The sequence below is a fragment of the Podarcis tiliguerta genome, assembly GCF_965153285.1.
Source record: "Podarcis tiliguerta genome assembly, chromosome: 6".
Taxonomy (NCBI): Eukaryota; Metazoa; Chordata; class Lepidosauria; order Squamata; family Lacertidae; genus Podarcis; species Podarcis tiliguerta.
Window position 1 is genome coordinate 37,916,966 of NC_139539.1, and position 25,159 is coordinate 37,942,124.

At 43.1% G+C, this 25,159-nt stretch overlaps 1 protein-coding gene across 2 annotated transcripts in view; it reads left to right on the plus strand.

The window, feature by feature from the left end:
• Positions 1 to 25,159, plus strand: part of PLXNA2 (plexin A2) — a 386,922-nt gene that overhangs the window by 221,797 nt on the left and 139,966 nt on the right. For both annotated transcript variants that reach the window (XM_083444223.1, XM_083444224.1), the window contains exons 5-9: positions 234 to 334; positions 12,828 to 12,951; positions 14,244 to 14,397; positions 16,049 to 16,145; positions 19,582 to 19,696. In XM_083444223.1, the coding sequence (XP_083300349.1) occupies positions 234 to 334; positions 12,828 to 12,951; positions 14,244 to 14,397; positions 16,049 to 16,145; positions 19,582 to 19,696 (591 nt within the window). The remainder of the gene's footprint in view (positions 1 to 233; positions 335 to 12,827; positions 12,952 to 14,243; positions 14,398 to 16,048; positions 16,146 to 19,581; positions 19,697 to 25,159) is intronic.

Here is a 25,159-nt window from a genome sequence, read left to right on the forward strand (position 1 = left end):
AGCTAATCATCACCCACAGAGATGCATCCATCACATACTGGGCCCACATTAGAATGAAAGCAGGGGTGGGAAGCGGCAATCTATTTACTTACATTTCTAAGAATGTTACGTGTTTCAATTTTAAAATTTATGTGCTCACTCACTGCAGAAAGTTCAGCAGTGCATAGCTTGTTTTCTTGATTTATTGTGCAAACAAGACGAGTGAATGTTTGCTTTATTCCCTTTCTTTCTAGGTGTCTCAGGTTCCCGTTGAATCATGTGAACAGTACACAACCTGTGGAGAATGTCTGAGTTCAGGAGACCCTCACTGTGGTTGGTGTGCTCTGCACCATACGTAAGTTCAGCATTAACTGGTGATTATTATCTTAAGATCAACTCAAATACCTCTTAATTCCTTCCATATGTGATGCCATTATTACTTAATTAATGCAGTTCTAAAAGCCACCATCACTATACCAGTTAAGGGTTGTTGTTTTCTTTCTTTCTTAATTCATATGATAAAAATCTTTCAGCTTTTAGAGAATACTGTTTTTTGTAAGAGAGAAATTAATGCAAAAGAGTAAGGCAACATGGAATGTTCCTTCAGGACACTAAATCTTGTATACACACATATTTTAGGCATCTGAGTGATCCCTAAATCTTGCACTGTTTTCAAAAACACTATGAGCAGAATCATTTGCATTTTCACAGGCAGTCACATCAGCACAATAATCCCATTTTCATTTACATCGGTATTGTGATGTGGCTGTTAAATCTGGCCAAATAAATGAGATAGAAAAGAAATGATATGAAACTTATGCTTTCAAATAATAGTAGTAATCATTTTCAGCTTCCAAGTTACATAGACACGTGTTTTTTACCATTAATGTGATGCATTCATTAGACATTTTCTTATATCAAACTCCAGAAACAGCTACAATCTCCTCTAAAACCTGCTTATTTTAGCCCAAGATTGTCAGTTCAATCTTATTGCAATGTCTCTCCTGTACTTTGTTTTCTCCTTGCTTCTATTTCTTTTCTACAAAACAAGCTACCGCACACCTGCCAACAGCCTTTCCTGGCATCAATCACTTCCCTTACATTGTAACCTAACAGAATCACTGTTTAAATACCACTTAGAAATTTCAGAAAGGCTGTACACTTCAGTCTCTGGCTTAAACCCTGCAAAGTAATGAAATTGTCCAGGCTTCCTAGCCTAGCTATTCTCCACTGAGCTTGTCGGTGTCTGCTGGGACAAAGGATAAAGGTTTTCTAGGCAACATCCTGGGGAAAGCTTAGGAAGCTGTGCCTCTGAATTATTGAGGTGTTTGGCATCTTTTTCTCTCCCACAATGGCAATGCTGCCTCAAGCGGAAGGGGTGCCCAAAGTCTGAAGGAGGGAGAGGCCTGGAGTTCACTTTTAGAAAGGAGTCCAAAAAACCCCTTGGGCCTGTTGCCAGCACTCCCATTAAATGTTTAGCAGTTGGGGTGGAGGCAAAGGGTACCCACACAATAGCAGCTGGCAAAATGCCCATGCAGCAGGTGTTGAGAGAGTGACAGGGAGAGAGCAGAGGAAGGCTCTGATGAAATATCCTGATTGGATCAGAGACCTGCATATAGCAGGCTAATTTCTATACCACTTTGTCAGAAGGCATTTAACTTCCAAGGCTCGTTGCGACATTAAAAAACGACAACAAACAGTTTTGTCTTTAACCTGCTCCTCATGCCATTTTGAAGTCAAAGTAAAGCAAATGCAGATGGGTTTTCCATAAAGTGCAGCTTCTGTTTAGGCATGAAAATAAGCACTGGGTTTTCCAAAATACTAAGCATCCAGTTTCATACAGCCTCTCAACAAAAGCTTTCTACATCACAGTTCTACCGGAACTGGGGAAGCTGCGGACAGAAAGGGTGGTTCTCCCTCCCTCCCTCTCTCTGCAACTTTTAAAGGTGTAAAAGTTGATTAAGAGCCTAGATTTGGCAAGTGGAAGCTGTATACATAAGTACATAGGTGCTCAGAAGCCTCTCTGAAGGAAGAAACCTACATTGTTTTAAACTGAAGCATCTTGGGATCACATTCTGAAACATTCCTTTCCCCCTCCCCTTAATAATTTTTTAATTATTTTCAGTTAATTCACATTACATGTTAATTGCCATACACCTTCAACATTGTACATAACATGAATATATTATTTCTGCAAATTCCCCACATCTAACCCTGCAACATTCCTATTGGCCTGATTTTCAAGTTTGAGGCTAAACTCACTAGGGTTGTTGTTAGGGCAGTGGCAGGGGCTGCTGTTAGGGCTTAAGCTATTTTAGAGCAATGTTTTGTGCATTCTGATCAGCTCTGGGTGTATATTGATTGAGAGCCAGTGTGGTGTAGTGGTTAAGAGTGGTAGACTCGTAATCTGTTGAACCAGGTTTGATTCCCCGCTCCTCCACATGCAGCTGCTTGGTGACCTTGGGCCAGTCACAAGTCTCTGAAGTCTCTCAGCCTCAATCACCTCACAGAGTGTTTGTTGTGAAAGGGAAAGGAGAATGTTAGCCGCTTTGAGACTCCGTCGGGTAGTGATAAAGTGGGATATCAAATCCAAACTCTCTTATTTTCTGTCCTCCCTCCTTTCTTCTCTACTGGTGCAATCTACTGGGAACTACCTCTTTGTGTAAGCCCTTTCTTCTCCAGAGTTTTGTGTAGTGGGTGGGTACCTTAAAACAATGTTAGCCAGGGTGGTGACTTCCATATGTGGTTGGACTGCAATTTCCATTATCCCTTACCATTGACCATTCTGGCTAGGGCTGATGAGAAGCTGAAGTCCAACAGTGTCATAGGTCCATCCTACCACTACATAGGCTAGGGTAATCTTAGTGACCAGCTTTGCTACATTTGCAGAGGTTCTGCCTATAATCCTAAACACATTTGCCAGGAAGTAAACTTTATGAAGGCAGCGAGACTTGCTTCTGAGTAGGCATGCATAGGATTGTGCTGTCTGCTGTTCTTTTTTTCTTGACCTGCAGAGGCTCAGTATGAAAAGGTTTGAGACTGTGTGGTTCAGACTCTTATGTTCCAAGACCAGAACAAAAGATTAATAGATTAGTTAGCCTGACCTCATGCATTATACCTTGCACAGACCACAGATGTTGAACCAGTAACTCCTGCAAAATCCTTCTAATCACTGCAAAACATGTTTTGCTGGGAGTTGAACCTTAGACCCTTTGCTCCTCCAGATGGATTCTTGTTCTTTGACCAGAAAGTGTGGCAGGTTCACTGCTTTGTGTTGTTCAGACAAACAGGGAATACCTAGCTAATTGCAGTCTCTTTTGATTAAGCTGTTCAAGCCATGGCATAAGGTCTTTTCTAGCATAATATTGCCTATATTTCTCTCCCCCCCCCCCCAATGTGTCCACAATAGAGAGGTCAGGAGTCATTTGGGAGATGAGGGAGGCCAGCAACAGAAAATAGACCAGTGCCTGTTCTGAAAGAGATCTCAGAGAGCTGTCTGACAGTGCCTTCTTGAGGATTAATGGGCAGACAGTCAGCAATGTATGGAAAGTAGCTTCCAACATTTGGCCAAAGAAGAAAAGGGGATATGCAAGACTGATTCATACATCTATTTTTCATGCATCTGGTGTAACATTCAAAGGGAAACAAGCACACCTTCACTGCAATGCCCCTATATCTGGAACCTGCACATTTGCCACAAAGAAATGTCCCCTGCCCCTCACTTGAAGCATGAAAAGCAAGTGTGAGAGTTGGTGGCATATCTGCTTTTCCCACTTAGGCATGATATCTGCAGCTGCTGTCAAGTTATAATAATAATAATAATTTATTATTTGTACCCCGCCCATCTGGCTGGGTTTCCCTAGCCACTCTGGGCGGCTTCCATAGAAACCAAAAATACACTAAAATATCACACATTAAAAACTTCCCTGAACAGGGCTGCCTTAAGATGTCTTCTGAATGTCAGGTAGTTGTTTATCGCTTTGACATCTGATGGGAGGGCGTTCCACAGGGAGGGCGCCACTACCGAGAAGGCCCTCTGCCTGGTTCCCTGTAGCTTTGCTTCTCGCAATGAGGGAACCGTCAGAAGGCCCTCGGCGCTGGACCTCAGCGTCCAGGCAAAACGATGGGGGTGCAGACGCTCCTTCAGGTATACTGGGCCGAGGCCGTTTAGAGCTTTAAAGGTCAACACCAGCACTTTGAATTGTGCTCAGAAACGTACTGGGAGCCAATGTAGGTCTTTCAAGACCAGTGTTATGTGGTCTCGGCGGCCACCCCCAGTCACCAATCTAGCTGCCACATTCTGGATTAGTTGTAGTTTCCGAGTCACCTTCAAAGGTAGCTCCACGTAAAGCGCATTGCAGTAGTCCAAGCGGGAGATAACTAGAGCATGCACCACTCTGGCGAGACAGTCCGCGGGCAGGTAGGGTCTCAGCCTGCGTACCAGGTGGAGTTGGTAGACAGCTGCCCTGGATACAGAATTGACCTGCGCCTCCATGGACAGCTGTGAGTCCAAAAAGACTCCCAGGCTGCGCACCTGGTCCTTCAGGGGCACAGTTACCCTATTCAGGACCAGGGAGTCCTCCACACCAGCCTGCCCCCTGTCCCCCAAAAACAGTGCTTCTGTCTTGTCCGGATTCAACTTCAATCCATTAGCCGCCATCCATCCTCCAACTGCCTCCAGGCACTCACACAGGACCTTCACCGCCTTCACTGGTTCTGATTTGAAAGAGAGGTAGAGCTGGGTATCATCTGCATATTGATGGACACCCAGTCCAAACCCCCTGATGATCTCTCTCAGCGGCTTCATATAGATGTTAAAAAGCATGGGGGAGAGGACGGAACCCTGAGGCACCCCACAAGTGAGGGCCCAGGGGTCTGAACACTCATCCCCCACCACCACTTTCTGAACACGGCCCAGGAGGAAGGAGCGAAACCACTGTATAATAGTGCCCCCAGCTCCCAGCCCCTCTAGACGGTCCAGAAGGATGTTATGGTCGATTCTATCAAAGGCCGCTGAGAGATCCAGCAGAACTAGGAAACAACTCTCACCTTTGTCCCTAGTCTTCTTCGCCGTCGCTATCGCCACTTGGTAGGCTCGACGTTGAGCTCTAACCTGTGTCCGATCAGATTCGGAGTGAGTTTTCTGCCACCGACGCTCTAGCCGTCTCAACGATTGTTTCATCGCCCTCAGCTCCGAAGAAAACCACGGGGCTGTTCGGGCTCCATGCAATCGGAGAGGGCGCTTCGGAGCCAGACAGTCAATAGCCCTGGTTAACTCCACATTCCAGCGGGCCACCAGGGAATCAGCTGAAAGGCCATCAACATGGGATAAAGCATCCCCTACCACTCTCTGGAAACCATTTGGATCCATTAAGTGGCGGGGGCGGACCATCCGAATTGGTCCCACCTCCCTGCAGAGGGGAAAGGTCGCGGAGAAGGCCAGTTGCACCAGGAAGTGATCTGACTATGGCACTTCTTTTGTTTCACTATTACTTAGTGTCAGATCACCCCCGTCACTAAAGGTGAATACCAGGTCTAAAGCATGTCCATGACTATGAGTTGGACCAAACTTATTCAGGGACAGCCCCATGGAGGCCACGAAGTCCCGAGTGGCCCCTTGTAAGGTCATGTCGGCATGGATGTTAAAATCCCTAGGACAACCAAACTAGGTGTCTCCAGGAGAACATCCGCCACGACCTGAAGCAGCTCGGACAGGGAATCCTTGGTGCAGCGGGGAGGAACAGGGAAGCAGTGGAAGAACACTTCCCAACTTCCCCAAAAGTTTGTTCCAAATAAGGGCCTGGGCCAGTTGGAAAAGGCCCTGGAAGGGAGCAGACCCTGCAGTCTTCACCCAGCCGATGGTCCGAGGCCTCACCGCAGCAGGAGTCCCTTTATAGCTGGGAGAGAGGGCCTGGGCCACACCCCCTGGGCCAGTTTGAAAAGGCCCTGGAACAGAGCAGACCCTGCAGTCTTCACCCAGCCGATGGTCCGAGGCCTCACCGCAGCAGGAGTCCCTTTATAGCTGGGAGAGAGGGCCTGGGCCACGCCCCCTGGGCCAGTTGGAAAAGGCCTTGGAAGGGAGCAAGCCCTGCAGTCCTCCCCACAGCCGATGGTCCGAGGCCTCACCACAGCAGGAGTCCCTTTATAGCTGGGAGAGAGGGCCTGGGCCACGCCCCCTGGGCCAGCTGGAAAAGGCCCTGGAAGGGAGCAGGCCCTGCAGTCCTCCCCACAGCCGATGGTCCCACCTACACAGATACAAAAACACTTGTGATTCATGAAGACAGAACAGAAACTGCAAGCAAGAATACTCATCTCCAGAGAAAGTACAGTATGGTGGTACCTCAGGTTATGAACTTAATTCATTCCAGAGGTCCATTCTTAACCCGAAACCGTTCTTAACCTGAGGCACACTTTCGCTAATGGGGCCTCCCATTGCCACCATGCCGCTGGTGTGCGATTTCCGTTCTCATCCTGGGGCAAAGTTCTTAACCTGAGGTACTACTTCCGGGTTAGCGGAGTTTGTAACCTGAAGTGTTTGTAACCTGAAGTGTTTGTAACCCGAGGTACCACTGTACTTAATTTGAGTCAGGCAGAGCCCCACTACTGAGCAAGAAAACCTGTTTTTAAAGCTAGCATTCATCCGTAATCTTCTGAAAGAATCTCCCTCTGAGTAAACACAGAGTGGCAATAGCTTCTCCCATTAAAGGGCAGAGTTTTTAGACAGACTCAGGTCTTGCTTGTTTTGAAAGCAACCACTGGATAACATCCCGCTTGCTCCTACTTTCTCAATAGACTTGACATCAATCAGCTTTGTCAGAGGTGACAAAGTTGTCTTAGTTGTCTCCTTAGTTGTCTCCTTTGGAACAGTGTTTCTCAGCCAGCTGTGGTGTACTTGAAGCAAACAGGAGTCTCAAGGAAGGGTCAGGATCCTTTAGTCACTGATACTTCTAAGGTTGCTTCCAGATGACCTGTTTATTGAGCATTCATCATGATTTATTTGCACAAAGTTAGTGGGGAGGTTATAGAATGTTAGTTGTTTCCTGGGCATTCATTTTGATTTGGTTGCAGTAAGTTTTTATGATGCAATAAGTTTTTGCAGGCATCTATCACCAGAAACAGAACACAGCTGGGACAAGAATTGATGAAGCACCATTGCAATAATTGTGATGACTTACTAACACCACAGAGCCAGTCAGTGGCAAAGGAACATTTCAGCCTCTGGGACCCTTATTCCCAGTTCTGACATGCCGCTATTCTTAATATAACCCCAAAATCCCATCTTAGGTAACAATTGAAATGCAAGGCAAGATGTGACACTTTGTAGGTTTACAGATCAGAATAAAAATCTACTGGTCCCAAGGCAGCTAAATGCAGCATGGAGTTGCAAGTTTATACAGAACATGCTGCAGTGGCTCTGTTCAGTCTAATCATATTTTATCAGCCTCTCCTTAGAATTTTCCTGCCTCAAAAATGTCTTCTTTGAGCACTGATTATTTTTTAAGCCCTAGTCTGAACCTTATGAATAACTGTGTTAATCTTACTGTTCCCAGAGCTGCTCTCCTATTTGCTTGGAGGCTTTTAGCACATGAGTGTTTGTATTTTAGTTGTCAGCTCTTGCTTCTAATTGTTATGTTCCCTCTGTCAGATGGGTCAGTTGCCTCAATGATCTGCACTGAAGAGGTTGGAGGTCAAGGCAGTGTTGTTCACATTGCATTTTTTAGGTGGCTGATAAAGGCAGATAAGAATATGGACATTTGGGATGGTGATATCATTTTATGGCCAAGGAGCTTGAGGCTCCTTGCCATGCTCCCTTGGATGACGAAGTCAGGCAGATTTATAGGTCACTCAGTATTCCCAATCTGTGAATTATGAGCCACCTCCTCTTCAGCTGGGGCTCTCAAAGTTCACATCTGATTCAGCAGTGCATGCATGAGTGCACTTTGCTTCTTCCATGCCCTGGACACATGCACAGTGTTCATTTCCATTTCTGTACAAATGCAAAATAGCTAATTTTTAGGATTTGGAGAAGAACTCGTTATTCTACACACTTATAGACAAGTTGGTGGTGGGTGACGATAGGGGGAAGCTGGTGAAAAGAGAGCATGTTGGAATATGGAACAACCTTCACACTGTCCCCAGGGGCCTGCTTGCTGCTGTTAGAAACGAGGGGTGCTAAAGCCAGGAAGTTGAGTGAGGAAAGGGGCCTAAAAACAGCTTAACTAAAATAAGCTGTTTTAATAAGCTGCAGAGAATGGAGTCGGTTCTGAAGCAGGAACCAGAAGATAGTGTGGCACAGGAGTTCTGCTACAAAGAAGATGGTTCATGGAATCATAGAATTGGAAGGTCCCTTGAAGATAATCTAGTTCAACTTCTGCAGATGCAGAAAATGCACAGCTACTCCTACAGCATGTCTGATAAGTGACAATTGAGCTGACGAATGAGAGTCCACCTTAAAGAAGATCGGTTCCCAAATATTTTATAGAACCTGTGTGCAAGTCCTATTCAAGATTGCTACTTTTCTTCCTATTATGGACATTGAAGTGATACTGAAAACTGCTTTGTTGAGTCACACAGCTTTTTAATGCACAAAACCTCTGTCAGGAAAACTACTCTGGGTGCTTTCAGTTAGAGATGAATGGTGATCTTGATTTTATCTTCCCCTAACATTTCACCACCGCAAGATCCACCAGCATCAAATCAAGGGTGAAAGTTGGTGGTAACAAAGATGTTCCGAGCCCTGTGAGAAACACTGTTCACCTCATCTCAACCTTTCTTCCTTGGCTTTTGCTTTGAGCAGTATTCAGCAGCATCTCTTCATGCCATACTTCAGAAAGCCTTGGCTTCTCCATAAAATCTATTTTTAAAAAAATATTGTTAAAATGGAAGGAAAGACTGTTGTCTTGTGTGCAAAGTATCCAGCAGCTGGTGTGCCTACTAAATGACAGTGTCTCCGTGTTAAACTGAAAAGAACGGAAGATCTTATTCCTCCTCCTCCTCTTCCTCCTTCTTTAGCCACCCTGTTGTTCTGGTGGCAGGTAGAGCCCACAAGGAGACTGCTAAAGAGTCTCCTTGGTCCAGTAGGATCTATAACCTGCAGGGCTCCTCCATATGCTGCTGTTTGCTACTATGTTATTGTCTCCAGACCTATTTATCTCTGTTAGGTCTGTTGCCATAAATAGTATGATAAAAAAGAGCCATTCCAGCAAGTCAATGAGATAAAGGCTCCAGTCAAGAGCTCACTTTAGAGCAATCTTGCCGATTCACTTAAAACACAATAATTCTTTTCTTTGGCAGCATTCATATTTTGGTCCATTATATTCAAGTAAAGGAGAAGGGTGCAGGGAGAAAATAGCGGTATCAATTGCCAGGTATCACTGTGGCTGTTTGCAAAGGGAAAATGGTTAGTACTCCCCCACCCCACTGCAGGGGGGAGGGCTATTGAGAAGTAAATGGTTTTTCAGTGAAGATTCCTGGTTTTGTGAGCTGTTCTTGTCACCTCATCTGGAGGAAGTTTGTCACAGAAAGCTTAAGACTCTTTGTTAAGCAGTCAGCATGTCTGCTTATGTAGACATTTTACGCTAGCTTGAATCCAGCCATCACAAAAGGAAAACATTGAAACTGGTTCTTTTGCAATGTGCATTGAAACTGGTTTTTTTTTTGTTTTGTTTTTTTGCTATGTGCTTGCTTTTCATTACATCTGGTCTCAATAGAAAGAGAAAAACTAAATCCTCTTGCTCTACTTACAATGATAGCCAACATGGAGGCCTCCAGAGGTTGGACTACAACTTCTATCATCCCCAGCCAGCATGACCAATAGTTATAAATGATGTGATCATAAGTTCAGTAACATATGGAGAGCACCACATTGGCTGCTCCTAAGTTACAGTAACAAAATGCTTCTAACAGTAGTTTGAAGAAGGAGTCTATAGAAGGGCATAAAGTTCTGGTGTGGGGCTCCAGAGTCTTTCAGCATTTCCAGATGTTTGGGAATATAGTTGCTATTGGTCACATCTGGATGGCACTATACTGGCTACCCCTGCCATACTGATTTTATACTAAAACATTATACCCGGTGGAATTCATATGTAGTACTAGTTCCCATGTGTTTGTCTAACACACAATGCAAAACATTTAATCAAAATGGCTAGAAGATAGACACACATCTACTTTCTTAAAGAACTGTTGTATGAAAACTGTCTCCCTAGCAGAAGGAGCAAACTGGCAACTCAGGCAGAATGTGTGTATATGTGTGTGTTTAAAAAAATAAAATGCATATTGTTGCAAGGGGTGTGTGTCTGAAGATCATCTTATTCGTCTTCCTTGAACACTAGTAGTAGAGCAGTCTGTAGCTCTGAAAATGTAGAAGTGTCTTGCAACAGGTGAGAACAGGCACCATCAAGGTTCACTGTGCCACATTCACCTGTGGGGGTTGAAATGTACCAGATAATTCAAATAAACCAAGTAAAAGAAAAGAAAAGTGCATGGTTAGCTTACACCCCAATTTCCTAGAAAAATTCTTTTTTCTTCCTCTATTCCTTCAAAAGAAACTGGGCAATGAGCATGAAAACAGACCCCATTCCCCTCCAGATAAATTTGTTTTACTTTCCTCTTCCAGACAAGGCCATGAACCATGAATGCCACCTTTTGTTCTGGGCCTCCTGCCCCATCCTCATCATGTGCCTTGTTATTTACCCTGAATAGCACTGCAGGCAGAACTACAGCATCCGTGGTGCTTCTTTAGTAGCACTCCTTCTTCTCACTTTCTCAAAGCTGTTTCTTAGTGTGCTCAATGACCTCTTAGCCTCTCGTGATGAAGAAAATGGAAAGATGGAGGGACGATTAGCCTTTTCTCTCCATTTTTCTTCATTTTGATAGGAGCTCAAGAGTTTCAGCCCGCTCTGGGGGCCTTCTCAGATGAAATGGCTTTGGTGATGAGCCAGGTGTCCAACACATGCCAGCTGCAGTGCTCATAACTCAGCTTGTGACACGTAATGGCTTCTGTTCAAAGAGGAGCGTTGGGGGGAGGAGAGAGCCTGGGAGACTCAGGCATGATAACAGGCCTTAACTCTAGTGTCTCCAGTGTGAGGGAGAGGAATTCAAGCTTCAAGCCCCTTCACCTCTCTGGGAAGGAGATTAATTAGCCACAGGTTTTGTTTTTAACTAAAGCATAGGTGTCACGCTGCTCTTGCCTTCCTCTGGCATTCTGTTCTTTAAGTCTGAGTGGCTGCATTTTCTAATGTTTAGAAAAAAAAGAGAAAAGGGCCACAAGCATAGTGTTAGCTATTCACTTTCCATAACTGAGGCTCCGTTTCCAACTGCTTAGCATACAAAATCCATGTCTCCTTCAGTTTTAGATTTTAACCAAGAGACTCTTTTTGTTTGATTGGTTCTTGTTTTGTTTAAAGATTGTATCCTCAGAGGTTTCCATTGCTGGCATCTGTCTGTCTCAGGAGACAGTGGAGGAGTGCGCCTTTGGGAGTGAGGTCAAGCTGTTGGACAGTTGCAGCTCTTGGTGTGGTTGTAGAAATTGATGAAGGAGAGACATGTTTTGTCGCAGCTGAGGCAGATGAAGGTGTTCAGTTCTCCTGCTGGAGATGCAACATGGTGTTTCTTCTCTTTGCGCTCCTCCCAGTGGTCATTTATCCTCCGGTCACTGCTATGGATACATGACTGGACTATCATCTGTGAACTGACTTTTTGAAAAAATTTAAAATGGGAACTTTATCTAAAAATAATAATATCTGCTTTCAGCTGAAGGTGCTAAGGCCTATCTGGTGCTGATGGGAGTTGTAGTTTAACAACATCTGGAGGGCACAGTGTTGGCTAGTACTGCTCTTTGCTCACCATCACCTGAGCCTCTTTCAGACATTTATCATGACATTGATATTCATGGGCAAGATAGTGTTTTTAACTGTGTATGAAAAATTAGCAAAAAATAGCAAGTGTTCTTTAGCCCACTCTCAGCCCCAGGCAACAAAGCCCAAATAAATTAGAATATGGGGTTTTTCTAAAACAGGGCTGGGCAGTTTCTCTATTCAGGTGGCTCTTTTCTCCATAGAATGGTCCAGCGACACACACAGGCCAGTCTACTAATGATCAGACTCTATAGTAAAATCAGCACCCTGTAGCAGTAAAAGCTTCATGATTATGAAGCACAAGCATTCAGGCATGCCTAGGACATTATATATAAAAGGCAAATGCAGCTATAACACGAACTGTTGAATATCTCTTATCTCTCATTTTGAAAACAATTTTGGTTATAATCACAACCTTGATTAAAATCTGTTAGGGTCAATGGGAGCCAAATAAAATTGCTTTATTGACCAGATAGCCTACAAGCCCCTTTACTGGCCAACCCTGCTCTTTATTCAACAGATTATTCTGGTTTCAGCTGATTTTCACTTCCTGATATTCCAGACTTGGATTCCCCGTAGCTGAGGCATCTGTGCCTTGACTGATAATGCTTTTTCTAGCTATTGGGAAGACTGACGCAGGATGCGACCGATGGGTTTAAATCGTGAGTGAATTGGAGAAAGTGAACGTTACGTGGGCTTTCAGAACCAGTGATGAAGTCCGTTAATTAATACGGAGGTGGTGCATTAAACTAAAAAACAAAAAACTATTTTCCTCCCACAGTAGACCGGTGAAAGGCATTTCAATAGGACTAGGCCTCCTACACACAGACATTCAAATTATGTAAATGTAGGTGTATGGTCAGTGTATGCAAAATGTTTTTCAATATCTTATTGCTGTGTGGCTGGGAATGGCTGGAACTGGCCAAATACAAGGCTATATGGCCAAATTTTGAGAATCTTGCTTATCTGCTTACCCTGTACTTTTCATATCAGGTGTTCCCGGAGGGACAAGTGTGAGAGGGCAGATGAACCATATCGATTTGCAGCCAGCATCAAGCAATGCATGAGCATCATTGTGCAACCTAGCAGCATCCCGGTTTCTGAGCACAGCCTTCCGGTAGGTAGCCATGGTGGGTGGGTGGGTGGTTGCTTGTTTAAAGAGCATTTCCTTTCTTTATTCTCTGAAGTACTGCTAGAGTATTATTAATTAATTAGCTATTAAATTTCCATACTGCTCTTCACCTGAAGTTCACAGGGTGATTTAGAATATAAAACCTCAAAAATGCATACATACAACAACAACAACAACAACAACAACAACAACTCTCAAAATACAGTATCATTATATGCAGCATGATGTGTCATCAAAGAAAATGGCACAAGAATGATTTTGCTTCATACTTCCTAGAGCAGCCTTTGCCAACCTAGTCCATCCCCACCAGGTGTTTTAGAATAGAACTCCCATCAACCTCCAGCCACCACACATTGGCAAAGGCTGCATAGTAGCCAAGAAGAAGAAGTCCTTTTGCAATCTCCACCCTCAAAGCAGTGGGGTGAGCAGTGCAAAGCTCTAATATCTTTTCAAATTAGAATTGTGAGAAGATGGACGCTGTAAGGTTACTTACTCTGTATGGCAAAAAAGAAAAAGAAACCCTACATCAGCTATGACATTGATTTTAAAATCATGCTTAGTATTGCCAGTTACAGAGTTATAAAGGCTACTCCATAACCCTCTCAGAGGGTGGAAGCTGCAGTTCAAATCATTCTCTGTTCATGTTCAGCTGCTGGTGCTATAGCTCTGAAGCAGCCACATGCAACTCAGTGATAATTGTCTTTTTACAGGCCACTGTGAGTTTGGCTTCTGGAGTGTTCCCACTGGTGGATAAAGAACCAATCCTTGCTGAGTTCTGTGTGTAGCATTGGCATCTGTTCTATAACCTTGCTGTGTGTCACCAGTGGTTGGCCAACAAAAATGTGCTTGTTGTACACTGGGACCTGAGCGGTTAATGGGAATAGGCCCTAAGCAGATATGATTGGCTGATCAATCACTCATTTTGAATGGAAAATATAACCTCATTATATTTTCAAATGGCAAGTGCACAAAAGTTTCCCTGGTTGGAACCTGAGGTGATTGCGATTTTATTAAAAGTTTTGAACTGTTAGGCTGTGAGAAAATAGTCAATTCCACCTCTACCTGCTGGTATTATGACTCTTCAGGTCTGTGGAGCAACTAGATGCTAACTAGTGATTTTGGAAACAGTTGAAGAGCAGCCTGCATCTTTGCTTCTCATCTCTTTGAGAAAGAAAGAGAATAAATGCCCCACTTTCCCTTTCCCTTCTCTCTTATGCAATGACAGGTGGTGATCTCTTTCCCTTTCTGCTTTTTGGTTTTGTTTTGTTTTGTTGTAGCTCAGCTTGCTGGTGAGAGATGCGCCTGACCTGTCGACTGGTATCACTTGTGTATTTGGAAACCTCACTGAAGTTGAAGGCCAAGTTTTGGGCAACCAAATTGTATGCATTTCACCAGCATCAAAAGATGTTCCTGCCATACCTGTGGACCAAGGTGAGCTGGCTTATGATTTGAGGTACAATATAGGCGGGCAACCCATCGTACACACTGCAGGAATTTGTGGCACAAAAGGACAGGAGCTGGACGGCTGGTGGGCTTGACTAGATTTAGATTTAGGCCTGCACTCCTGCCTTCCCCTGCAGTGATGTGTGGATAAAGTTATTTTTCCCAAGAGCAGGCAAGAAAGAGATATCATCCACAAACCTGGCTTCCCAGTAGTGTAATTCTACCCAAATTTATGTACCACACAAATTTAAAAGTCAGTCTCCAAGCCATCTGCTTTCCGGGCTCCGCATCATTAGGGGTCTCAGTCTTTTGTTATCTGAGGCGGGCCAGAAAGGAGGTAGTGTGGGTGTTACTCACACTCTGAAGTATGACTCAGTCACCATGAGTGGGTGGAGAAGTCTTCTAATTTTTGGGCTGTTGCTTTGCTAATGCCATGGCTGTCAAACTCTCTCTGACATACACAGTTACCAAACAGCTCATTGTTTCAAACTTGTTTTCTCATTGGCTGATTTCCAAATATCCATACTTTCTTCTTATCTGTTTTATATGCAGAAAACACTTAATGAATATGCACATAAATCCAGGCAGCCCTGAAAGTTCTGAACAGGGCTCAGCACAAACTCCTGTTGCAGTTCAACTAGCATATTCATTTTTCTGATGATTTCATCTCCTCCCCCTTTAATGCTGACTTTGGAGCCATCAGAGGAATACATTTCCATAAAGTATTGGAAGCATTATGCACACCTTTGTTCATATCCTTCTAATAAGTACCTGGAACGTATGTGAAATAATCAGGAAAGCATGACCTGTCAGTCTTAGGCACAGTATTTGTGTTATCCCAATGTTGTGGGAGTTTCAGCATCAATGGCACTTCTTACAGCATTGGGATAACATGAGAAGCCCCTGGACCATGCAGCAGTGCAACCTGTCTTGTCAGCATTATCCTTGTAGAAAAGGTGCAGCCTGGTATTCTTCTGCATGGCCCTCTGCTTTTCACATAGCCCTAGTGGATAGGAAGGCTGCCTTATACCAAGTCAGATCATTGGTCCATCTAGTTCAGTATTGTCCCCACTGACTATCGGTGGCACTCCAGGGTTTCAGACAAAACAACACACATCCCCAGACCTTTCTGGAAATGCCAGGGACCCACTGCATGCAACACAGATGCTCTACGAATTAGCCACAGCCCTTCCCCATGTGAGTATCAGGCCTTGAGAGATGGTGACAGGACACAAGAGAAGAAGTGGTTTCTTAGGTATGCACAGTTCAGTCGTTTTAAGGTTTTATTGTTCAGAAGAGTGTCATTTATCAGTATCTGGAAGGCATTAGGGATCCAGTGGTAAAGCACCAGTGGGATGTGACCCAGTATCCTTTTAGAGCAGGAGGCAGGTCACTGCACACTGTCACAGCTGAAGATAAAAGCCTTCTGTTTGGCTTTGAAGCTCTGAATTATGTTTGCCACATCCAAGTTAGAAAGAAAAAGTTGCAAGGATCTCACTGGAGTTGTGGGGAAGCAAACTTGCTTTCAACTCAAGTCCAGCAAAATGGAGAAAAGATGCCCCAAAGATACTGAATGCTATATGAGGAATCTGAAATATTATATCATTATGTTTCAATTATCTACTCTTTCTTTCTCCAGATTGGTTTGGGATAGAGCTGCTTCTGAAATCCAGAGAGACAGGCAAGATGTTTGTCAGCACAGAGTTCAAGTTCTACAACTGCAGTGCCCACCAGCTGTAAGACACCCTTTCTTGTTCTTCCTTATCTATCAGAACCTGAAGGCTTTAGCAATAATGCTAGGTCTGTACTATAAAGGTTTCTCAGCACAGGAAAAGTCTCTGTCTGTGCAGACCTATATCTCTATCTATTCAGAAACAAGCCCCATTGGGTTCTGTGGAGCTTACTCCTAGGTAGGTGAGTATAAGATTGCAGCCTGTGTCAAACATTAGACTTGAAGACCAAGATAAGATGGATAAAGGTGCCCTGGCAACAATATCCACCACCATCTACACTAGGCAGAACAATTATTTCTCGAGTGTGTCAGGAAAACTATTTATTTATTTTTAGTTGCACCCATATATTATAAGCACAACTTGATTATCTTGTCACTAATGGAAGTATAGAAATGATTAGATACTAATGACAGGCCAATATAACATTCTCATAGCATGAAGGTGTAAATCATTATAAGCTGCCTCAAGCATTTTTGTGAGGGAGGCGGTTCTGTAAACAGACAAAATAAATAAAACCAATAAATCAAATTTTGTGGTATTCTGCTTGTGCAACTATTGATACGTCTCATGTTAAGCCCTTATATACTAGCTGTTGGTTTTGAAGATCCTGAACCCAAGTCTTGCTTTCCTTAATTACTGTAACCCACAAGCTTGATGTTAATCCATCTCTCCCCAAAAGAGGTGAGCGGTTCACCAGAATGATTGCTCACCAGTGATATTAGAGCAAGCTAGGCTTGTCATCCAGGCGTCCAAAGTGATGCCATAAACTTAGCATAACTAATTGTGGGGAAAGTGGTCAAGCTGGCAGGGAAGCAGGAATTCTATGAAACAAGAGCTGTCCTAAACTGGGAGAGAGGTGGGAGTCATGAGGGGGGAAATCCAAACTGAAATTCCAGACTGCTCCAGCGGAAGGCAAAGAGGCCAACAGCAGGTAGAGAAAGAGCCAATGGCAAGCAGAGTTTTGCCCCCATTCTCCTAGGGCACCACTGAGACTAAGGAAAAGGAAGCTGACAGCCAGTGGTTGTAAGTGAGAAAGCAGGCAGGTAAGGGATGGCTGACAACACAGTGAGGTTAGTGAGGCAGAGCCCCATTTGCCCTAATGGAGCTGCTGGCACTGGAAACAGGCATGTTCATGTTTGACAATGGGAATAGCCAACCCTTCATCTTAGAACTGATGTACTAAGTGAAGAAAGCTGCATTTTGATCCTGGAAATGGGAGCTGAAAAGCAGGCGCCACACAGATCCCTGCCAATCTGAGAAAGGGGGAGAGAAATGGGTCAAATAAATGAGTAATTAAATATGCTCATACTGCTTAATATTCCTACCCCACTCAGATTTGCATTTGTATGATTAGAATAAGCTTCCTTAGCTATTAAGGTCATTACAGAGGAATCAAAAGGCAATTACAATTGAGAATATAAGATGGGAGAAGATGGTTAATGTGTGTTTTAGCACAGTAAGGGGTGGGGTGGAGGGAGCTGCCCACACTCCCTAGCTTGGCATTGAAGTATCTTCTGTTTGTGAGGTGGTGAAATTCCTCATAACTCATATTAGCTTTTTAGATTAAATTAGTTTTCTCAGTGGTAACAGAGAGACTACTAGATCATGCTGACATTAAAAATATCTGCCTGTCCATACTGGCCTAAAAGAAACAACCTCTGATTGTCTGTTCCATTGCCATTGCTTGCTATGGGAAAACAGAACCAACGGATTCAGTGCCATGAAATGGGGAAATTAGCATGAGGAATTGAACTCTTACACCACACAGATGCTGTTGGCCTCTGAAAATATAAACTTCTCCCTTTTCTCCCACGTTGTTTATTATTAGAAATAGAAGAAATGGCTCTTCTGTGCGCTAGAAGCAGAAATGCTCATGATTCAAATGCTGTTTAGAAGTTTGTCCCTTTGGGAGCAGCTGCTCTCAAAATATCCCAAGGCAAAAATTGGATAAAAACACCATCTCAGTGACAGGCAAAGAAAAATTGCATGCATTGCAGAGGCTAACCAAAGCCCTGGGCAGATTCTGAAGCAATCATAGCTGTCTTTGCTTGAGCTCTAGCTGACCCACTAGATGGCATTAAACTATTGCTCGTGCTGTCACATACCAGTTATAGACAGAAACTTTCCAGGTAAGTGGCTTGCCAGCACAATGCCCATCTGGAGCTACATGAAACCTGTAACTCTCAAGACAGAAGGCAAATTTATACCAATCTGCCACCAGCAGAGACCTGGGACAGAATTATTTTTTTCCTCTGTGTGAATACTTAATTGTATTCCAAACCATTTGGCCACATTGTAAATTTTCAGCTCTGATACTACAACCGTAGAGAAAAACCTTCAGTACACAAACAGTGAAATTGACCACTCTTAATTTTGCATTGACCAGTTGAGTTATGCAAACCTAAGCTCTGCAAAGTTAAGGGAAGGGAAGATAGTCATTGTGGGCCAAAAATAATTTGACTCAAATTATTTTGGCATGGTTTTCCTTCTTCTACGTGCAGCAGTAGCTTTCACATGAAGGCTAGCCTTGAAATTGCAATTTACCTTACATGGATCAGTCATGGATCAGAGGTTGAACACTCTAGGATGCCTTAGGCAAGTCGCTATTCCCTCTGACTCAGTCCTGCACTGCAGTATGGAGCTAATAATACTAACCTACCTTACTGGGTTGTTGTAATGTTTACTGAGATTATGTATGTGAAGCACTTTGAACACTTCGAAAGTGCAATATAAATGCTAAGTACAGTGGTACCTTGGTTTACGAACTTAATCCGTTACAGAAGTCCATTCTTAAACCGAAACTGTTCTTAAACCGAGGCTTGCTTTCCGTAATGAGGCCTCCCACCGTCGGTGCCCTTCCACTGTTCGGATTCAGATCTTAGACTGAGGTAAAGTTTGCAAACTGGGACACTGCTTCCGGTTTTGCGGAGTTCATAAACCGAATCGTTTGTAAACAGGACTGTTCTTAAACTGAGCTACCACTGTATTACTATTGCGTCCTATCATTGGCGTAGGCCTGTCAGCATAGGCCTGCAGTGCAGAAACATTAATTTTTCTTAATTCTTAAGTTTTATTTAGATAATTTCACATTATTCTGCAATCCCACTGCCCATCTGTTGATTTTAAATTTTGACACTTGCTAGAAGCAAGGAAGAAAGACATTTGGCAGTCAAGGCTGACATTAAAAATGAAAAAGGCACAAAACTGGCAATATCATGGACACAAGAATGTAATAAATATTCACCTAGTAAATCATATTTAAGGGTTAATTATGTTAACCAAGTGTGTAAATGTTTAATGAGCTTTCTGTCATCCATAAATTTTGTTGATATGTCAATAGTATCATTAACTGGCTCTTCGGTAATAATTATACATTTGTCAATAATAAACACACTTGCCCAGACTGAAACCTAGAGGTCCTTTATTCCTTTCTTGGCAGGTGCCTGTCTTGTGTGAACAGTGCTTTTCGTTGCCACTGGTGTAAATATCGAAACCTCTGCACTCATGATCCCACAACGTGTTCGTTTCAAGAGGGGAGGATCAATGTCTCTGAGGTATGAATATTGGATTTAAAGACTAGGCAGCACCTTTGAGTGCAGTTCTTAGATGTTATCTTCATGATGGTGCCTGACTCTTTCCCCCCTCCTTCAATCCCCACCCCTGAAAAAAAGTCTCAAGATTTCCCAAGGTGAAAAGTAAAGGTGAGTAGTTTGGTTGATGAGCTCATTTCAGCACCAGGGGTAGGCGGGCTAAAAGTAAATGGAAAGTGTGGGACTACTCAGGTGCATAGCATGACTCAAGTCAAAGATGGATGTATATTTATAAGCAGAAGGCTTGTGAAAAATTCTCTCTATTGGAAGCATGGTAAATAGCACCTATTTGATTGATGCAAAAGATAATGATCCCTATCATCTTCTATTCTAGCAAAAATTGGGTTCTGTAACTTTAGGCGGCAATGTACCATCTGCTTATTCAAGCATAAATCTCAGAGAAATAAATGGGGTTTATCCATTCATAGCTGGCAGGATTCCACCACTTTACATGAATTGTCACAACCATGCAGTGCATATATGTTTACAATGTGTACTTCTGACATGATAGCTCAGTCACAGAACTGGCAATAACAGGCTTTACAGAGTAATTGGTGCAGAGTAGTTTAGAGAGAAGGTAAAACTGTTGTATGCTTCATCTTCTGTGAGCAATGGAGAGAAATTTTAGGTACATTGTTTCTTATCAATGTTTTTACTTGAATTGTGATTGATGTTAACCCAAATGTACTAACCTATCTGTAAATATAAACATACTTGTGAACAGTCGTATCTTGGAAGTTGAACAGAATCCATTCCAGAAGTCCGTTTGACTTCCAAAATGTTTGGAAATCAAAGCATGGCTTCTGATTTGCTGCAGAAAGCTCCTGCAGCCAATTGGAAGCCACAGACGCCCCATCAGGTGTTAGCGTTCCAAAGAACGTTCACAAACCGGAACACTCACTTCTGGGTTTGCGGCGTTCAGGAGCCAAAATGTCCAAGTACCAAGGCATTCGGGACCCATGGTACGACTGTAGTGGTGTGGATTCATGTTATGGATATCTGCTGTTTGTCTCTAGGCTGAAACTAGGTAATCACAAACATGAACACCCCGAAGCACAGGTCCTATCAGCCCGAGGCACCTTCTTATTCCCATTGGTTTTTCCCAAGCAACAAGATCTTCCTGAGCATTTGATTGTCCCTTTATTATTTAGTTGCTCTTCAGTCCTGACTTCTGGCTTACTCTTCAGTTCTACTTCCTAGTTTATCCCTTAATCCCGACATACTGAGAGGGTCTAAGCATTAGTGTTGGGTTTTGCTAGAGATCTGAGGCCCTGTCAGCTGCCAAAGGATGTCAGGTCCTGATGCTGGACCTGAGATTCACAGGTGGTTCTGTTTATTAGGGAAAGTGTCTCATTGAGATTTGGCAGCTGCATGACCTTTTGAGTTGTTGGTCATTCTCTGGCCGAAAGCAGTTGAACCTGAAAGGGCTCATTTTGTAGGTTTTGTTATTAGAGTAATGATGTTCAGGTCTTGATATGGATGGAGATAATTTGAGGGCTGTGCTGAAGAAGTGCTATAGCCTTCTAGCTGAGAAGAGTGAGTATTTTGGGGGAGGAATGTGGGACAGGACACTATCCATGAGATCAAGGGAACACTTTCATTTTCCTTCTGACATTAAGAGCATTAAACCATCAGCACTTTTAAAACATTGGAGGTGGAGAGCGTCTACATTTTGGTTGAAAACCTCACATATATTTGACATTGCAAACAGGAATAAGTGGTTGTCATTCAGCCTCATAAAGATGGAGCCTGACCAGCAAGGAAATGAGATTGAAGAGGGAAAAAATGTTCAGCAATAAAAGGGACCATCAAGTTTCCTTTCTTCTTATCAAGTAATGATGCTCCATGCTGCATCAACAAAAAAAGCATCAAGCTGAAACAACATGTGTGCCTTCCAGGTTAGAGAAGATGCCAGGAAATAGGTAACATAAAACTAGACATAATATATGTATATACATGAGCAGGGCTTGGCAACAGACAGGCATATATGATTGGAAGCCGCCACTGCCTCGCTTCTGCCTTTAACCAAAAGTGACACCAGGTGGCTTATACTGTTTGAACTTTTAAGTGTTTCATCAGAAGTGAGAGAAGACACTCGAGGGGTTCTCAACTCTGGAGACAAAGCAAAAGCTTTAAATAGCTTGATACAAAGGAAGAAGCATCTTTCCAAACTGGCAAGAGGGAGCTGTTATCTTTTATTTTTCCTGTGCTCTAGTGAGGATGGATTTTCCTTCCTATCTGGTGAGGTTGCCTGCATTCCCTTTGCTCAACTTTGGAATTTGGTTTCTGCACTTTGAAGGCAGTGATGTCAAAGTTCCCCTCTTTTGTAGGTTTCTCTTACTACCCCCAGTGGGAGGGAGGGAGAGAAACAGGATTTGTCTAGACCAGGAAAAGGAAGCGAATGAGTGGCACAGCTGGAAATCCAAATCCAGAGGGAATTCTGGCTCTGTGTCTTTTCTAATTGCTATTGCAAAACCTCTTCATGGTTTTGAGCAAGACATTCCAAAGGGCCATTTTCACATTGTGCTAAAGTATCCTAAAAGTCTGTCAATGTGGAAAGTCCTGAGGGCTGCAGAAGCATGCTAATTTTTGTTACCTATTGAAAATACATTTCTAGGACCTAGTTTGGGGAAACCAAGGTGCTTGGAAATTCTGCCTGTCACTTCCTGCCTGTCCTTTATAGCTGGCAGAACTTCTGTTAAGCACTCTTTCGTTAGCTTATGTTGAGCAAACTATGCTGTTATGCTGTTCCTCTTTGCTCAGCATAGCCATGATGACACAAATGAAACACTGTTCCTCTTTGCTCCACATGCTTATGTGCTTACACTGACCCAACTATCTCAGCAGTCTAATTTGCTTAGTCTCTCTGAAGAAAATAAAATGCTGTTTGTCAGAACAAAAGTGTAATCCAGTTATTCTGTTGCAAAAGCCACTTTGTAGATAGTAATATGGAGGGGGGGGGGGTCTCTGTAAGGTTTCTATTTTCAGCACCATCCTGTTAGCAAAGCTGTTCTTACATCTGCCTTAATATATTAGCAGAATATTCACACACAAATAGACGTTGTTAACAGAAGATGCATTGCCCTTTGGAAGCAAAGCAAAAATGATAATATTTCAATCAAACTACTTTCTGTCAAAGAAAGAATTATATGCACAGTCTCCCACATGGATACTTGCCGATTGCAGCTCAGTATCAGGATGTAAGTGCAGCATCCTGCCTCCACAACCATTTTAATGCATTAGTTAACACATCTGTTCTGAAAGGTTAAAATCACACCCTTTGTCAGATGTTAACCAATGGTAAGAACCATGACATGTTGCTAGCAATTGCTTGTTTGTGCCAGTGTGAAGGCAACCTGAAGCCTTTAAAGTAAGGTTATACTTTGCAAAATGACTGAAAAAGTGGCACTTTCATGTTTCACCACTTTGTTCCCTGTTAATGCTCGGAGGCAGAACTATAGTTTACAATCACTCAAGTAAATTTGCACTGCTTGGCTTCTTTTACTGTTTGCACTTTGGCAGAATTAATCTTTAGCACAGTTAAACAACAGTGCACTTATGCCTGTGCAAACCAACCCGCCATGGCATCAAGGAAGTGAAATACATAATTTGTCTGAGGGATTCACTGACAACAGTATAATTCATCTTGTGTGAATCAGTTGTCACAATATTTGTTGACAGAAACATTTCTAGCCTACCTTTCCATCAAGCATCCGCAAGGCAGCTTACAATATAAAGTTGAAGAATTTAAGAACAAATGGCAATATAAAATAGCCACAAGAGAAAATTTAACACCCCCTATTTTCTTCTCAGTGTTGCTGCACCCCCACTTTACTCAAATTTCTGCCATTGTTTGAAGCAGCCAGTTTTTTCCCCCTTTTCAGTGTTCCTCTCTATTTGCTGTACTCAAATCTCCCTCTTCCATTCCAGCTACTTCATGTAAGAGATAAAGGATACAGAGCCGTCAAAAATCCCATAGTATTTTACTCAAACCTCTGACTTTGTTTAAATCCACCATTTCCCTCTCAGCTCCCTCTTTTACTGACCTTTTAACTCCTGCCATTGTTTTAAACCACTTCCCCCTCTCATTGTCCATCCCTTCTTGCTCCTAAGCCATGGCCACTGCTGTTGTGCAAGCTGCCTTGTCTTTTGCCTTCTCTCCAACCCTGATTTCATGCAAATCCAGGATTGTGTTGAGGCACTCCAAAACCTCCAATGGCGGCTTGTGTGATGACATTAACATTTTTATTATATAGAGACATTAGGATAAATATTAATGCATAATTGAACTAACTAAACAGTTCCCTACGAAAGCCTTGGTGAAAATATGTTTTTAGGCAGCGCCCCAAAATAAGCAATGTCAGCAGCAGCTATATCTTGTGGAAGAAATTTCCCAGCCAATGTACCACCACAGAAAAGGTTCTATCTTATGTGGTGGGACTGTAAGGTAAGGTAAAGTAAAGGACCCCTGGACTGTTAAGTCCAGTCAAAGGCAACAATGGGGTGCAGTTTTCGTCTCAATTTTCAGACCGAGGGAGCTGGCATTTGTCCACAGACAGCTTTCCAAGTCATGTGGCCATCATGACTAAACGGTTACTGGTGCACGGAGGACCGTGATGAGGGCCAGAGTGCACAGAAATGTTGTTTACCTTCCCGTCGCAGCGGTACCTATTTATCTACTCGCACTGGTATGCTTTCAAACTGTTAGGTTGGCAGAAGCTGGGACAAAGCAACGGAAGCTTACCCTGTCACATGAATTCAAACTGTGAACCTTCCGATTGACAAACCCAAGAGGCTCAGTGGTTTAGGTTACAGCGCCACCCGTGTCCCTGATGGAACTATAAGACATCAGGGTGATATAAGGAAAAGCATTCCTTCAAATAATATATCCAAGTCTTTTATGACCCAACATAGGATAGCAATGATATCATGCATGTCTTAATGTTTCATCCAATTTCTTGGTTGTTATTTAATTCCTGCACATGGGCAGCAACCCAATTATATTTTTTTGCCTATGAATGTCTTCTGTTCAGGCGATTCTCCCACAGTTAAATGAAACACCAGAGAAATAAAAATTAAAATGTAGGGAAGGTGGACTACTGTGAATATACAAACACTGGCTTGGAAAGTGAAAATAGAAGCAGTGTATTCTCACCATGAATTCAAAGTTAGCATGAAGCTCAGCATCAAGTGAAGACGCAGTTTGAGATTGGAGTGTGGCCTAGAGACTTGCCATCTCTGTTGATAAATTGAACAGCAGTGAACCCAGCTTGAATCTAAGATCCCCACATTGTTTTCAGTGATAGCACTTAGGGGGGGAAATCATTTTATTGTAACAGAGTCATTGGAATCAAGGAAACCCTTGATGCCAACAGATCTACATTTAAGCAGAGAGCAGACATGCCATTTAATGGAGACTAGAAGAAA